We start from the raw sequence: 15,684 nt of genomic DNA, 5'->3' as shown, positions 1-15,684 counted from the left end.
TTTCAGTCATATGGGACGAGAATTAAGCCCTATAGGGGCTCAAGAAGTCAAAACCCTAGATCGGTTTATATGGCTATAGTTATATCAAAACATGGACCGGTTGGCCCATTTACAATCCCAACGGACCTACACTTAACAAAAAGTATTCGTGCAAAATTTCAAGCGACTGAAAGTTAGAGTGCTTTCGACAGACAGACGGACGGACGGATGGACGGACGGACATGGCTAGATTGACGATCATGACTTTGTATACTTGAAGGGGTCTCAGACGCATATTTCCAGGTGTTACAAACAGAATGACGAAATTGGTATACCCCCATCCTGTGGTGGAGGGTATAAAAAGAGCATAGAAGTTCAATGTTTTAGATTTTCGAATTTTACTCTTGACTAGTAATTTTTATTGCTTTCACTACCTCTTTCAAGTTTTCTTACAACCTATTTTTGTTTGTTAAAATTTTGCCACTATCCTACCAGGCATTCAAAGTGTCTGCAATTTCCTTCAGCTTTTCTCTAACCATTTGCAATTCTTTGCGCATTTGCTTGACATCATCCTCGGTTTTGTGGGGATCACTAACTCTTTGCATTATATTTTCAATCGTTTGATGATCTAGAATAATATTTTCGCTTTCTTTTTTGCTGCGGAAATAGACAATCTTGCCCTCATTGGTATGCATGCACCATTCGGGCTCTGCCACAAATTTTTTGTCCTTATTGGCATAAATTGAAATGCGGCGTAAAAATTTGGGAATTAATTTGCCAACATTGACATCATCAGCATCAGCATCTGCATCAGATTGCATAGGTTGAAAGTGCTTAAAGGAGCTTAATTTCCATGTATTCAGATTGTCATAGTTGGCGGTCAATAATTTCACACGCTGCTCAGCTTCATTGATTTTGGCATCTTCTTCAATTTCCTAAATGGCAAAAGAAAGAAATACAAAATTAACTTGCCAATGTTAAGTACAGTGGTGTGGCATGGCATTAAACTTACCAAAATGTCATGAATGGCAGAACCATTGATCAAATTGAACAAAACGATGGTCACCACAAAGACGAAGCCCAAAAATAGTGCAGTTGTAAAATAGTCATTAAGCTGCAGTTCACCTGCATCCAATTCTCCCACCATCATGACCAAGGATTTGAGAAATGCCTTGGGCGGATTGGTGAATCCATTCAAACCCTCGCTGGCCTCGCCACTTCGGCCAATCATGATGTAGAAACACAAACTGAAGGCCGCCACAAAAATCGAGTAGAGTAGAAAATTCTTGAGGAAGCTCTTCAACACCATCTGGAACATGTGCATGCGCAAAGCCAGCGACATGAAGGGCAAGGAGCCCAACAGTTGAAAGAGTTCAATGGTGAGCAACATTATGGTGAGCGAGCATATCAAATTCAGCGTATACCGCTCAAAGTCGTTCCTAATGCAGAGCACTATGACCAGGGCTATCAGCAACCATTCCATGTAGTTCACTGGCTCACGCAGATATTTTCGGAAATTAATTTTCAACTGCAAGCACTCTCTCACTACCAAATAGCTGACACCCAAAGCGGTGAGACCACAGAAGATCTGTGACCATTTTTCGTAGTTACCCAACTTTAAGAGAATATAGGGAACGCAGGCACAGACAAAGAATATATACAGCCAGAAGTTTAGATAGAACAGGCCACTGAGTTGTCTCCATTTTAGATCCAAAAAAACTGTTATAAGCGGGTGTTCCAACAATTTTTTATTCGTCTCCGTCTCTGCTATGGCCTTGACAATTTCCATTTGTGTGGCAAAATTCGCGTCCGCATTGGCATTCGCAACGCCTGTGGGACGATAGTAGAAATTGGAATAGTCCATGGTAATTTTCCAAGAACCCGTATCGTTTTCCCTGATTATGAGACTATCAAAGAAGGCATTTAGAACATTCGGTCTGATATTGCTAATGGCAAGTTCACCGTCATACGTTTTGATGGCCAACAAGCTACCCCTTTTCAAAATCTCCAGCACACACTCATCAGAGAGATGTGATGATAAGTGCACTATGGTGCGGCCATCCATGTCCGTATCATTTATGTCCAGGCATTGGTATTTCAGAAGTACATCCAAACATTTCCCAAAGTCTGAAATTTCAATGTGCGTGCTTCTCTCATAGCAAAATACTAAATTCATAAATACATCGAAATGTGGATCAAACTCTGCAACATCGTCTTTGGCCAAAAGAATGCGTAGCGCATAACTATTGATGCAGATTAGAGCATACACCAGTGGCCGGATATTGGAGTAGCCCGCCTCTATGTAGTTGGCACCTTCCTCCAGTAGCCGATCAAAACACTTCTTGTGATGGTTCTTGATAGCCAGAAAAAATTTCTCGTTTTTCTCACCCATACAGCAGTCGCCGCGTGTGCAGCATGACTTTGAAGGTGGCACATCGTATGACAATTCCATGTCAGCAGCAGGGAATTGCAAGTCTTTGAATTCACTCAATAACTCTGACCGAAGGGCTGAATTTTTTACGGGATCCTTTTCGAGAAGTTTCTGCACAATCTTCTGTTTGGATTTGTAGTCGAGGTAGACGTTTTTCATTGCGCATGACAATGGGGTATCATTGTTAACATCGGCATAAATCGGTATGGCGTAATGCTGTAGCAACAGGTCCATGCACTCTACAACACTGTTGGCATTGTCAGAGGTACTGTAGGCAGCTAAATAATGCAATGCCGAAAAATCGCACCATATTTCATTGACATATGCACTGGGCAAAACTAGTTTCAGAATTTTGGCATCCATTGATTTGGCCGCATATAAAACTGACCATTTGGCCAACTTATCCTCATAAACCACAGGACATTCTCGACATTTCCTCACATATTCTGCACTACCAGCTGTCGATAGTATGGCATGGTAAATACAAAGCTGATCATCATACATATCCGCTGGATCATCTCCCATTGAAATGTATTGGGCGAACTTATCCAAGTCTCTGTTACGAAATGCATAAGCCAATCGGTTTTCCTTCGTTTCATTTGATTCAGTTGATTGCGTTGCGCTCGAGTCAATTGATTCCTGAGAGTTTATCACAATTTCAGGTAGCTCCATGTCTCAAAACCTATAAAGAGATCTAAAAATTTGAATATGAATTTTGTATTAATTAGAAATCGAAATACGTTACCCCATACGTCCCAAATTGAAGTTTCCCATGAACACTCGTTTAAGCAACAGAGGATGCTTCTCCCATATCATTGAGTCAGTCCGATTAAAGTTTAAGCTCAATGATAAGGGACCTCCTTTTTTATGCCGAGTCCGAACGGCGTGCCGCATAGCGACAACACTTGGTAGAGAAGATTTAACATGGCAGGATGCCTCACAAATGTTGCCAACATTTCAGAGAGGGAAAAACCACCTCTGAAATTTTTTCTGATGTTCAGGCCGGGATTTGAACCCAAGCGTTCGGAGTCATAGTCGGATATGGTATCCTCTGCGCAACGGTGGCCTCCGAAAAATACCAACTAGTGGCCAGAGTGTCAAATTGGGAGATTGGTTTATATGACAGCTATATCAGGTTATCAACCGATTTGGCAATACTTGGCACAGTTGTTGCAAGTCTTACCAAACCGATCTATGCAAAATTTCAACCAAATTGGATAAGAGTTGCGCCCTCTAGAGGCTGCTGAAGTCAAGACCCCAGATCGGTTTATATGGCAGTTATATCCAAACATGGACCGATATGGCCCATTTACAATCCCAACCGACGTACACTGATAAGAAGTATTTGTGCAAAATACTTCTTATAAGTGTAGGTCGGTCGGTCAAGTGACTAGCTTTACTCCTTCGAAAGTTAGTGTGCTGTCGACAGACGGACGGACGGACATGGCTAGATCGACTTAAAATGTCATGATGATCATGATGGGGTCTTAGATGTAAATTTCGAGGTGCTACAAACGGAATGACAAAATTAGTAGACCCCCATCCTATGGTGAAGGGTATAAAAAGTTAAAACAAGTAAAAAGGCGTTAAGTTCGGCCGGGCCGAACTTTGGATACCCACCACCTCGGGTATATATGTAAACCACCTTTCACCAAAATTCGGCGAAAATTTCATACCTTATACTCATATACCTCATACCGATCTGAACTATATACGACACGGATGTCGAAAAGCCGAACATAAGTCACTGTGTCAAATTTTAGTGAAATTTCAGTGAATATGGGGCCAAGACTTTAAATCGAGATATCGGTCTACATGGCAGCTATATCCAAATCTGGACCGATTTGGGCCAAGTTGCATAAACATGTCGAAAAGCCTAACATAAGTCACTGTGTCAAATTTCAGTGAAATCGGACAATAAATGTCTAAACCCTAAATGCCCTAAACCTTAAATCGAGAGATCGGTCTATATGGCAGCTATATGCAAATCTGGACCGATCTGGGACGGACGTCGAAGAGCCTAACCAAACTCACTGTGTCAAATTTCAGCGACATCGGACAATAAATGCGTCTTTTATGGCCCCAAACTCTAAAACCTAGATATCGGTCTATATGGCAGCTATATCCAAATCTGGACCGATCTGTGCGATATTGCAGAAGTATGTCAAGGGACTTAACTTAACTCACTGTTCCAAATTTCGGCGACATCGGACTATAAATGAGCATTTTTTGGGCCCAGAACCATAAATCAAGAAATCGGTCTATATGGCAGCTATATCTAAATCTGAACCGATCTGGACCAAATTGAAGAAATATGTCAAAAGGCCTAACACAACTCACTGTACCAAATTTCAGCAAAATCGGATAATGAATGTGGCTTTTATGGGCCTTACACCATAAATCGGAGGATCGATCTATATGGCAGCTATATTCAAATCTGGACTGATCTAAGCCAAATTAACGAAGGATGTCGATGGGCCTAAGACAACTCACTGTCCCAAATTTCAGCGAAATCGGATAATAAATGTGGCTTTTATGGGCCTAAGACCCTAAATCGGAGGATCGGTCTATATGGCAGCTATATCCAAATCTAGACCGATCTGAGCCAAATTGACGAAGGATGTCGAAGGGCCTAACACAATTCACTGTCCCGAATTGCATCAAAATCGGATAATAAATGTGGCTTTTGTGGGCCTAAAACCCTTAACCGGAGGATCGGTCTATATGGCAGCTATATCCAAATCTGGACCGATCTGAGCCAAATTGACGAAAGATGTCGAAGGGTCTAACACAACTCACTGCCCAAAATTTCAACAAAATCGGATAATAAATGTGGCTTTTATGGGCCTAAGACCCTAACTCGGAGGATCGGTCTATATGGGGGCTATATCAAGATATAGTCCGATATAGCCCATCTTCGAACTTAACCTGCTTATGGACAAGAAAAGAATCTGTGCAAAATTTCAGCTCAATATCTCTATTTTTAAAGACTGTAGCGTGATTTCAACAGACAGACGGACGGACATGTCTAGATCGTCTTAGATTTTTACGCTGATCAAGAATATATATACTTTATAGGGTCGGAAATGGATATTTCGATGTGTTGCAAACGGAATGACAAAATGAATATACCCCCCATCCTTCGGTGGTGGGTATAAAAAGTGATAATTAGATAGTCATCTGTGAAGTGAAATAACAATCAATCAGCGATCAAAATTTAAAACGTTTGGTCGTTTCCTTCCGTCAGTCCGTCCGTCTGTCTGTCGAAAGCACGCTAACTTTCGAAGGAGTAAAGCTAGGAGCTTGAAATTTTGCACAAATACTTTTTATTAGTGTAGGTCGGTCCATGTTTTTATATATTTGCCACATAAACCGATCTTGGGTCTTGACTTCTTGAGCCTCTAGAGGGCGCAATTGTCATCCGATTTGACTGAAATTTTGCTCGTGGTGTTTTGGTATCACTTCCAACAACTGTGCTAAGTATGGTTCAAATCTGTTCATATCCTGGTATAGCTGCCATATAAACCGACCGTGGATCTTGACTTTTTGAGCCTCTAGAAGGCGCAATTCTCACCCGATTTGCCTGATATTATGCAAGTCGTGTTTTGTTATCACTTCCAACAACTGTGCTAGTATGGTCTACATCGGTTCATATCCTAGTATAGCTGCCATATAAACCGATCGTCGATCTTGACTTCTTGAGCCTCTACAGGTCTTAATTCTCACCCGATTTGGCTGATATTATGCATGTCGTGTTTTGTTATCACTTCCAACAATTGTGCTAATATGGTCCACATCGGTTCATAGCCTGGTATAGCCGGCATATAAACCTATATTGGGTCTTGACTTCAATTCTCACCCAATTAACCTGATATCATGCATGACGTGTTTTGTTATGACTTTCAACAAATGTGCTTAATATGGCGCAAATCGGTTCATAACCTGATATAGCTGCCATATAAACCGATTTTACATCATGACTTCATGAGCCTCTAGGGGGAGCAAGTCTTATCCGAATGAACTGAAATATTACACAATGACTTCTACAATGTTCAGTATTTACTTTATTTGTGGTCCGAATCGGACTATATCTTGATTTAGCTCCAATAGCATAACAGTTCTTATTCATTAGTCTTTGTTTGCATAAAAAGAAATACCGCGCAAAGAACTCGACAAATGCTATCCATGGTGGAGGGTATATAAGATTCGTCCCGGCCGAACTTAGCACGCTCTTACTTGTTATTTTTTGGATTTGGTTTCTTGGCTCGTTTTCATTGCTAATATCCTACGAATAAGGAAAATCTTTGATTTTCGGCCAACTTTTTTTTTCTGTGTATATGTGTAAGCCACACCATACGTTTGTAATAACCACGATCTACGATAGAATTTGAAAAGTTTTGTTCTAAAATAACTTAAGTCTACTGTTTATTTTTGTAAGGGCCTTCCCTCCAAAGTATTTTTGTGGTCACTACGATGAACCATAGAATTTATATAAAAGTACACAAAATGCAAATTGTTGTGGTGTTGTAATTAAGCACGGATGACTGATATAAAATATGCACCTACACGAATGGATTTAAGTCAAAGATTGAAGTATACCAAGATATATACTCTGAACAACCAATCCTATACTTATTGCTAAGTCTTTTAGACTTTTCCTTTATCAGGCCTTAATAGACAAATATTTTCTAATCTGATGCCTATCGAATACGTTTGTCGAGGTGTCTTAAACAGCTCATTGCTCCAAATGCTAAATTCTGCGCTACGTTGGCCTCCAAGATCAAGATCGGATCATAGTTGAATATAGCTATCACGAAGGCCCTAAATGACTGACTAGTGTTAGCATGCGCTAAAGCCAAGTCAAGAGTCACACAGCGACTGAAGTGGTGGGCCCCAGAACTGGTTGGTCTAAGGTAGAGCAGCAGGAAACTTTTTAATAGGGCGAAGGCCACAGAGGCACCACACGATAGGGTAATCTATAAGGCGAGCTGAGAAAGACATAGAACAGACCCTGGGTGGAATTCTGCAGCTCCGTGGAGGATACATCTAAGGTATCTTTAGCCTACAGAAGACCCTCTCCTCGAGACCTATGTATTACGGCTTTATATATTCTGAAGTCAAAGAATATACGGACAATGTCTAGTGAAGAAACACTAGAATTACTCGTTGATTCACATTTCCCGGGAACGTGACGCCGAAAGAGGTTGTCACTGATATGCATTCTTCGGAGGTTATTGGGGGAAATGATGTCTGAGTTGAAAATTCTTTGGAATTTGCTAAAAAGTTTTGACTCCTTTAAGTCACCAGGCCCTGATGATTTATCATTGGTTAAATTACAACCTGTATCCGATAGAACGTCTTCTTGAATTAGAGAGATATACTCCGCTTGTATCAACATGCCCCAGATACCTGTGGGATGGACACAAAGATAATGTTGATTCCAAAAGCAGGAAAACCTTATCACAAGAAATTGAAAGATTTTCATTCTATAAGTCTGTCATCTTTTATGCTGAAGACTGTAGAGAGGAGGATAGAAAAATACCTTAGGGCAAAGATCCCTGGAAATCGCCTGTCTCGGCAACAGCATGCATATACTAAGAGCAAGTCCTTCACGAACTAGTCGACTACAAAGAGGGTTCTCTCGCTGTCAAGGAATATACAATGGTAGCATTTCAAGACATTGAAGTTGCTCTCAATAATGTAAAACCGAAGTCAATTGTGAAGGAGTTGGAGTTTCTAGGCATCAACACTACCTTAAAAAAGTTTATTAATAACTTGCTTACTAAAAAAGGCATAAAGGCAGGCTTGGGATATGTAGATCTAACAAGTTAGATCGTGCTAAGTTCGGCCGGGCCGAATCTTATATACCCTCCACCATTGATCGCATTTGTCGAGTTCTATGCGCGGTATCTCTTTTTAGACAAACATAGAATATTGAATAAGAACTGTTATCCTATTGGAGCTATATCAAGTTATAGTCCGATTCGGACCATAAATGAATGCTGATTGACATTGTAGAAGTCATTGTGTAGTATTTCAGTTCATTCGGATAAGAATTACGCCTTGTAGGGGCTCAAGAAGCAAAATCGGGAGATAGGTTTATATAAGAGCTGTATCAAGCTTTTGATCGATTCAGACCATACTAGACACGTATGTTGAAGGTCATGAGAATAGCCCTTGTACGAAATTTCAGCCAAATCGGATGAGAATTGCGCCCTCTAGAGGTTCAAGAAGTCAAGATCCCAGATCGGTTTATATGGCAGCTATATCAGGTTCTATATCGATTTACGCCATACTTAGCACAGTTATTGGAAGTTATAACAAAACACCTCATGCAAAATTTCAGCCAAATCGGATAAGAATTGCGCCCTCAATTGGCTCAAGAAGTCAAGATCCAATATCGGTTTATATGACAGCTATACCAGATTATGAACCGATTTGAATCATACTTAGCACAGTTGTTGAAAGTAATAACAAAACACTACGTGCAAAAATTAAGTTAAATCGGACGATAATTGTGCCCTCTAGAGGCTCAAGAAATCAAAACCCCAGATCGATTTATATGACAGCTATACCAGATTATGAACCGATTTAAACCATACTTGGCACAATTGTTGGATATCATACCAAAACACGTCGTGCAAAATTTCATTCAAATCGGATAAGAATTGCGCACTCTAGAGGCTCAAGAAGTCAAGATCCCAGATCGGTTTATATGGCAACTATATCAGGTTATGGACCGATTTAAACCATACTTGGCACAATTGTTGGATATAATAACAAAATAGGTCGTGCAAAATTTCATTCCAATGGGATAAGATTTGCCCCTTCTAGAGGTTCAAGAAGTCAAGACCCAAGATCGGTTTATATGGCAGCTATATCAAAACATGGACCGATATGGCCCATTTACAATACCAACCGACCTACACTAATGAGAAGTATTTGTGCAAAATTTCAAGCGGCTAGCTCTACTCCTTTGAAAGTTAGCGTGCTTTCGACAGACAGACGGACGGACGGACGGACATGGCTAGATCGACATAAAATTTCGCGACGATCAAGAATATATATACCTTATGGGGTCTCAGACGAATATTTCGAGTAGTTACAAACAGAATGACGAAATTAGTATACCCCCCATCCTATGGTGGAGGGTATAAAAATATAGATCAGCAGAGGAACGTCTCAAGGAGTATCCCCTACTTTGGAATATAGCCATTTACAATATATTTTTGTCGCGTATGCTGATGACGAGGTAGTTGCGGCTAGGTGAAAGTTTCCCAGCACTCTAAGAGATATACTTCAGCAAGCTCTATGTGCAACAGCGAAGTGGGCTACCGAAAGTGTTCCAGGTATAAATCCGTGCATGACAGGAGTAGTTCTTTTCAGCAGGAGATACAAGTTGCTACAGTGGCACCTGTCTCCTTGGGAAAAGAGAATGTTCCATTCACTGAAAGTGCAAAATACCTGGGTATTTTGCTGGACAAGAATTTTAACTTTAAATCCAACATTTTGGAATTTGAACTTTAAATCCAACAAAGGTAACTCCTGCCCTATACACCTGCAAGAGAGGCAATGACAAAAGTTGGCGATTTAGACCGCCTTTCATGCATTGGCTATATACTGCAGTTGTCCGACCTATTATGCTATATGGTGTTGTGGTCTGGTGGACGGCGCTTCAAAAATCCACCTACTGCTCAATACATAACCGGATCTAAATTATGGCTTGTACTGCCTCCTCTACTTTCCAATAAAGCCATTAACAATATATTATTGTCTCTGGAAGAAAAAAGGTGTCAAAGTGGTCGCGTATGCTGATGACGTGGCAATTGCGATTAGGGGAGGTTTCCCAGCACTCTAAGAGATAAACTTCAGCAAGCTCTATGTGCAACAGCGAAGTGGGCTACCGAAAGTGTTCTCGGTATAAATCCGTGCAAGACAGAAGTAGCTCTTTTCAGCAGGAGATACAAGTTGCCTACATTGTTCCATTTACAGAAAGCGCAAAATACCTGGGTATTTTGCTGGACAGAAGATTGAACTTCAAATCCAACATTTTGGAAAGGACAAAAAAGACAACTCTTGCCCTATAAACCTAAAAGAGAGCCATTGGCAAAAGTTGGGGGTTTAGACTGCGTGTCATGCATTGGGTATATACTGCAGTTGTCAGACCTATAATGCCATATGGTGTTGTGGTTTGGTGGACGGCGCTTCAAAGGTCCACCTACAGCTCAATACTTAACCGGATCCAAAGGATGGCTTGTTTGTGCATCACAGCCGCACTGATGACGACACCATTCGATGCACTGAATTTAATGCCACACCTAATGCCTCCGGACATGGTGGCTAGACAAATTGCTTTGACCACTGATGCGTGGCTTTTTGGCCATGTGTCAGCTACGGGCAATTTGTTATGATTGATAAACTGTCGAATGAGCCGTTTAATAATAAAAAATTCTGAACCACGATTCCTGATAGACCCCATTGGAACTACAATATTCCTGGTTATAGAAGTTACATAGACTTTTATACGGAAGGTTTCAAACTAGACAATCAGTTGAGCTTTGGGGTATAGTCCGAGCAACCAGGACTGATCATATCGACAAGGTAAACCGGTCATCATGCGAAGATCCTTGAGATTAAAAAAGTGGGGAATATATTGCAATAATGACAGCTGCCATAAATACCTGGACAAGGTATTTATGAATTCAAAAAACGCCCTTGACTGTTGCAGATCTCTCAACGAGATGGCTGGACAGTTCAAAATTCACCTGTTCTGGGTGCCGGGCTATAGAGATTTCCTTGCGAATTGTAAAGCAGACGAGCTTGTGAGACTAGGATCAACCTTACACATTCCAGGGGAACTGGAATCTATGGGTATGCCTCTAGCCACATGTAAGCTAATGCATTCAGGGTCAGGCCCGAAAGACAACCAATGACAGATGGTCACAAAGAGGGGGCTGTGAGCATTCCAAAAATATGTGGCCTCATCTAGACTTGAAGAGGTCTACTGCTTTGCTGTAAGTGGTTACAAACAGACGCCTCAGTCATTGTGTCCGTCATGACAGGTCTAACTATCTAATCGGAAAACATGCTGTCATACTAAGGGTTGCCAGCAACGGCTTTTGCAGAAGCTGTGAAGACATCGAAGAAGAAGAGACTATAGAACATCAGTTGTGTGTTTGTCCCGCACTAGCTGTCAGAAGAATTACACTTTAGGTTCTCATTTCGGATGTGAACAGTCGCAAGTTGTGGGACTTTTAAAGCGATTTAGACGGTTTAACGGTAGAAGCTAGAAGACATCTTCCTTCTCCTGTTCCTATGGAATCACAATGGACGAAAATGTCTAAGTGAGTCTGAGCCTTACCTACAAACGGAAAGGCGTAATTAGTTTACCCCCATCCTATGGTGGAGGGTATAAAAAAAAAAATTTTAAATATCTCCGAAAACAAGAGAGATATTGTTTGAATTTTTCACTTTTTGTTTTTTTGTAAATCAATGTAGAGGTCGCATTTATTATCCAATCATCACGAAAATTTTCCACATATCAATTTCTTATCTCAAAAATCAACGCTGTCAATTATGGTGAAATCGCTTCAGATTTATATTTAGCTTCCATTTTCATATATAACGCCGGACTTACACTAATAGGGCACAGTTGCTACAATTTTCAACAGATTTGCACGTTATTTGGCATGCAATTTTATTTTAACAATCTGGAAAGCTCTGCTCAATTTCGTCCAAATAGTGACCTAAAATCACCATGGGTTAGGTTAGGTCAGGTAAGGTTGAAAAGAGGGTGCAGATATTAATCCCCATGCCACTATGGACATACACCTAAGCCAGTAATAGGCATGTTTTGCACTCTAGAAACTAGAAAGTAACCTCTAAAAATAGAAAGTAACCTCTAACCGTGCTACTTACAAAATCCTTAATTGTTTTCAATACCACTCCCCAAAGTTGGTTCATGTGTGGTGTTGGGTCTCCACCTAAGTGCCGGTATTTGTTAGATACGAAAGCCGGGCAATGACGTAGGAAATGTTCTAACATCATCTTCCCCGCATGCCCAACACATGCTGTCACTTGCCGCACCGAATTTACATAAGTGAGCTCGTAGTCCTAAGTGTCCCGTTGTGATACCAATAGCTATGCTGACCACCTTCTTACTTCCTTTCAGTAATAGCCTCGTCTTCTCACGAACAGAATCGCCCCACAGTATTTTCGCCGTCCTACCGACAGTTTCGCTGTTCCACAATGTTGCATGCGCATTCGTCCCCCACTCCCTTAACTCGGACTTCGTCAAGCCGAAAGGCTTCGGGTTAACCAAGTTTATTGACGGCAGTCCTTTGGCCTTTGGCCAAATCGTCTGCCCTTTCATGGCCCGGCACCCAAACGTTGCGGATTTTGCCATCCTCAGAGAAGGCGTTAATCTCCTTCATACACTGCAAGACTGTTCGTGACCTTACCGTCCCGCTAGTTATCGCCCTTATGGCAATTTTACTGTTGGTTAAGATGTTCACACTCGAAGTCCTCGCGTTAGCACCACACCACTTCACGCATTCCGTGATCGCCTGGATTTCCGCCTGCAACACCGTATTATGGTCAGGCAGTCTAAAAGAGATCTCAGTCCTTGGGTTCTCAATGTAAACCCCCAGGCCCACACTGTCCTCCAGCTTTGATCTATCCGTGTAACATGATCTTACAGATGACAATACTAGAGCTCTGTTAATCCAAGACTGTGCCGATGGTAGCAAGGCCTCGCACTTGACTTCAAGGTTCATCTCAGGTATCCGATCGGAAACCTTTTCCCTTCCTTTCAGGTTTCCTATCTTCGCCACGATTATACCGCGATGGTATGAGCTGCTCCCATCCTCAATCCATTCTCCCATCGCCTTAAGTCTCATAGCCGCAGTGGCTGCCTTACACTTAATCTGTATGTCAATGAATTGGATATCTAGAATAGTCTCCAGTGACCTAGTGGGCGTGGTTCTCACGCTCCGCCTATGCCAAGACAACATGGACTCTGAACCTGTTGTATGGTCATAGCAGTCCCCCAAACTACTGAGGCTTAAGTAAGTATTGGTCTAATCACGCTCCTGTAGCCTACGGCCATTTCGAGCCTACGGCCCGTCTACATAGTGCCCAGCATCTCTAAGCCTTCTCAGTACGCTCCTGAATGTGACACTTCGAATTCGGTTTCCGGTCCAAGATCACACCTAAGTATATGACTATGTCAAATATTGAAATCGTCTTATTGAGGAAACGTGGTGCGTTAAATTGGCCCACCTTCGTCTTCCTCGTGAACAGGCATATTTCAGTCTTCTCTGGGTTAACATTGAGACCTCTGGGTCTAGCCCAGTTATATGTCATATGCAAGACCCTTTCGGCCCTTCTGCATAGCTCGTTCGAATCCTTACCACTTAGAAGTATTATAACGTCGTCTTCGTAGCAGACGGGTTCAAATCCCTCCTCAGTCAGCATCCGTAATAGGTCATTTATGGTGGTCACCCATAGGAGTGGCGATAAAATGCCCCCCTGTGTCGTGCCTTATCCACATGTTCCTTAGCATATGGTTTATCCAGTCGGTAAGGACCGGGTCCACCCGGTACTGGTCTAAGGATTGGATCAGTGTGTCGGTCCGCACATTGCTAAAAGCCCCTTCGATGTCAATGCATACCGCCAGGGTGTACGTTTTGGCATCGAAGGATTCTTTTATTTTATGCACAACCTCGTGTAGGACAGTCTTCGCCAACCTCCCCTGACATAGGCATGCTGTTTGTATTTGAGCAGTCCGCTGGATGTCCTACTCTTTATCATGGTGTCCACAATACGTTCCATGGTTTGGAGTAGAAGGGGCGTAAGGCTTATGGGTCTGTAGGCCTTTGGTGTCGCATAACTTGCCTTGCCGGGCTTGGATATAAACACCACCCTTGCCTCCTGCCAGGCTTTCGGAGTATACGCAAGTCCTAGGCACGCTGTGAAAATTTTGGCCAGACGAGGCCTTAGATAGTCTGCCTCTTTCTGTAGTAACGCCGAAAAAATTCCATCAGGTCCGGGTGACTGAAATGGTTTGAAGCTCCACAAGGATTCCTTCACCATAAATTCCGTTATTATAAACCTTTGATCAACGTCAATGGTACAAGATTCCGGCGTCTCCGTGAATCCCTTCGTATCCCATGGATAATGGGGTTTCATCCAAAACCTCAACATATCCTCCTTTGTCTCTGCTCTCACTTCCATGTCGTCTAAAATCACAATAGCTTAGTAATTGATAACATGCATGGGCAGCCTTATATTGGGTGGCCCAAAAAGTAATTGCGGATTTTTCATATAGTCGGTGTTGACAAATTTTTTCACAGCTTGTGACTCTGTATTCTTGCATTCTTTCTTCTGACAGTTATCAGCTGTTACTTTTAGCTTGCTTTAGAAAAAAAGTGTAAAAAAAGTATATTTGATTAAAGTTTATTCTAAGTTTTATTAAAAATGCATTTATTTTCTTTTAAAATATCCGCAATTACTTTTTGGGCAACAAAATATATATCCATGTTAGTTGGTATCCAAATAATACGTTTTTAAATGTTTTAGTGTAAAAAGAGAACTTTTCCTTCTCTTTGCCTGTGAGAATGCACTTTTAGTAAATGGAACATTTTCACCAGCTTAGCAGACAGTTGTCACAGTGCTCATCTATAAATTCCTCGTGACAAAAAAAACCACAACAACTTTCGTCTTAATCGCATTAACACTTAGAACACTCTTCGAACTTTGCAACTCTTATGGAGTACACATGATTCGATCCCGCAAAACTTTTGACTATACATAATTTTTTCACAAATTCCTCTCTCTCTCTCTCTCTCTCTTTGTATTAAAAATATTACAACTTTTTGGTTCACCTTTTACAAAATATTTTGGTATTTCTTCTTTTTTGATAGTGGCGGTTTAAATCCAAGTTTTCTCCACAGTGTTATGAACCGATTAAACGACAGTGTCTACTGAAATGTAATTTAATTACAAATAGTACAACAGCCAAAAGAAAAACTTTTAATTGCGGCTTTGAGCGAACTAAAATGGGTGCCTATATCGTTGCGGTTAACGGACTTAAAATATTTTATAGAAAATCGTTTGAAAATTTTTATTGGCCACATACAAAATCTCCATGTAATGGGTGGGTGGCAAAAGTTGTGCGTAATGTAAATTACCCACAATATCTGAAAAAAACCATTAAGGAAGGTCAAACGTCGGGCGGTGCCGACTGTATACTACCCTACCCCTACCCTATAAGT

General features: G+C 41.3%; 1 protein-coding gene across 3 annotated transcripts; it reads right to left on the bottom strand.

Moving 5' to 3' along the window:
• Positions 1-353: 353 nt before the first annotated feature.
• LOC106082780 (transient receptor potential cation channel protein painless-like) lies at positions 354-15,389 on the bottom strand. Of its 3 annotated transcripts, none has more exons than XM_013245512.2 (3): positions 15,295-15,389; positions 992-3,104; positions 354-914 (listed from the first exon to the last, which is right to left on the bottom strand). In XM_013245512.2, the coding sequence occupies exons 2-3, from the start codon at positions 3,080-3,082 to the stop codon at positions 468-470; spliced, it is 2,538 nt and encodes an 845-aa protein (XP_013100966.2). In that variant the 5' UTR covers positions 3,083-3,104; positions 15,295-15,389; the 3' UTR covers positions 354-467. The 3 variants fall into 3 exon arrangements, with proteins under 3 accessions (XP_013100966.2, XP_013100967.2, XP_013100968.2); XM_013245513.2 differs by having other exon boundaries at positions 992-3,092; XM_013245514.2 differs by lacking the exon at positions 15,295-15,389 and adding an exon at positions 3,156-3,492 and having other exon boundaries at positions 992-3,092.
• Between the last annotated feature and the right edge of the window lie 295 nt (positions 15,390-15,684).

The sequence above is a fragment of the Stomoxys calcitrans genome, chromosome 5 (genome assembly GCF_963082655.1).
Source record: "Stomoxys calcitrans chromosome 5, idStoCalc2.1, whole genome shotgun sequence".
Classification (NCBI taxonomy): domain Eukaryota; kingdom Metazoa; phylum Arthropoda; class Insecta; order Diptera; family Muscidae; genus Stomoxys; species Stomoxys calcitrans.
The sequence above is the reverse complement of the archived record's forward strand: the minus strand, read 5'-3'. Positions and strand labels throughout refer to the sequence as shown.

What these genes read in the sequence shown, in the direction of transcription:
- LOC106082780 (XM_013245512.2), bottom strand. Translation starts at nt 3,082, where the DNA reads ATGGAGCTACCTGAAATTGTGATAAACTCTCAGGAATCAATTGACTCG. An exon ending in CTGCCATTCATGACATTTTG is followed by an intron (nt 915 to 991) that starts GTAAGTTTAATG and finishes TTTGCCATTTAG; the next exon opens with GAAATTGAAGAAGATGCCAA.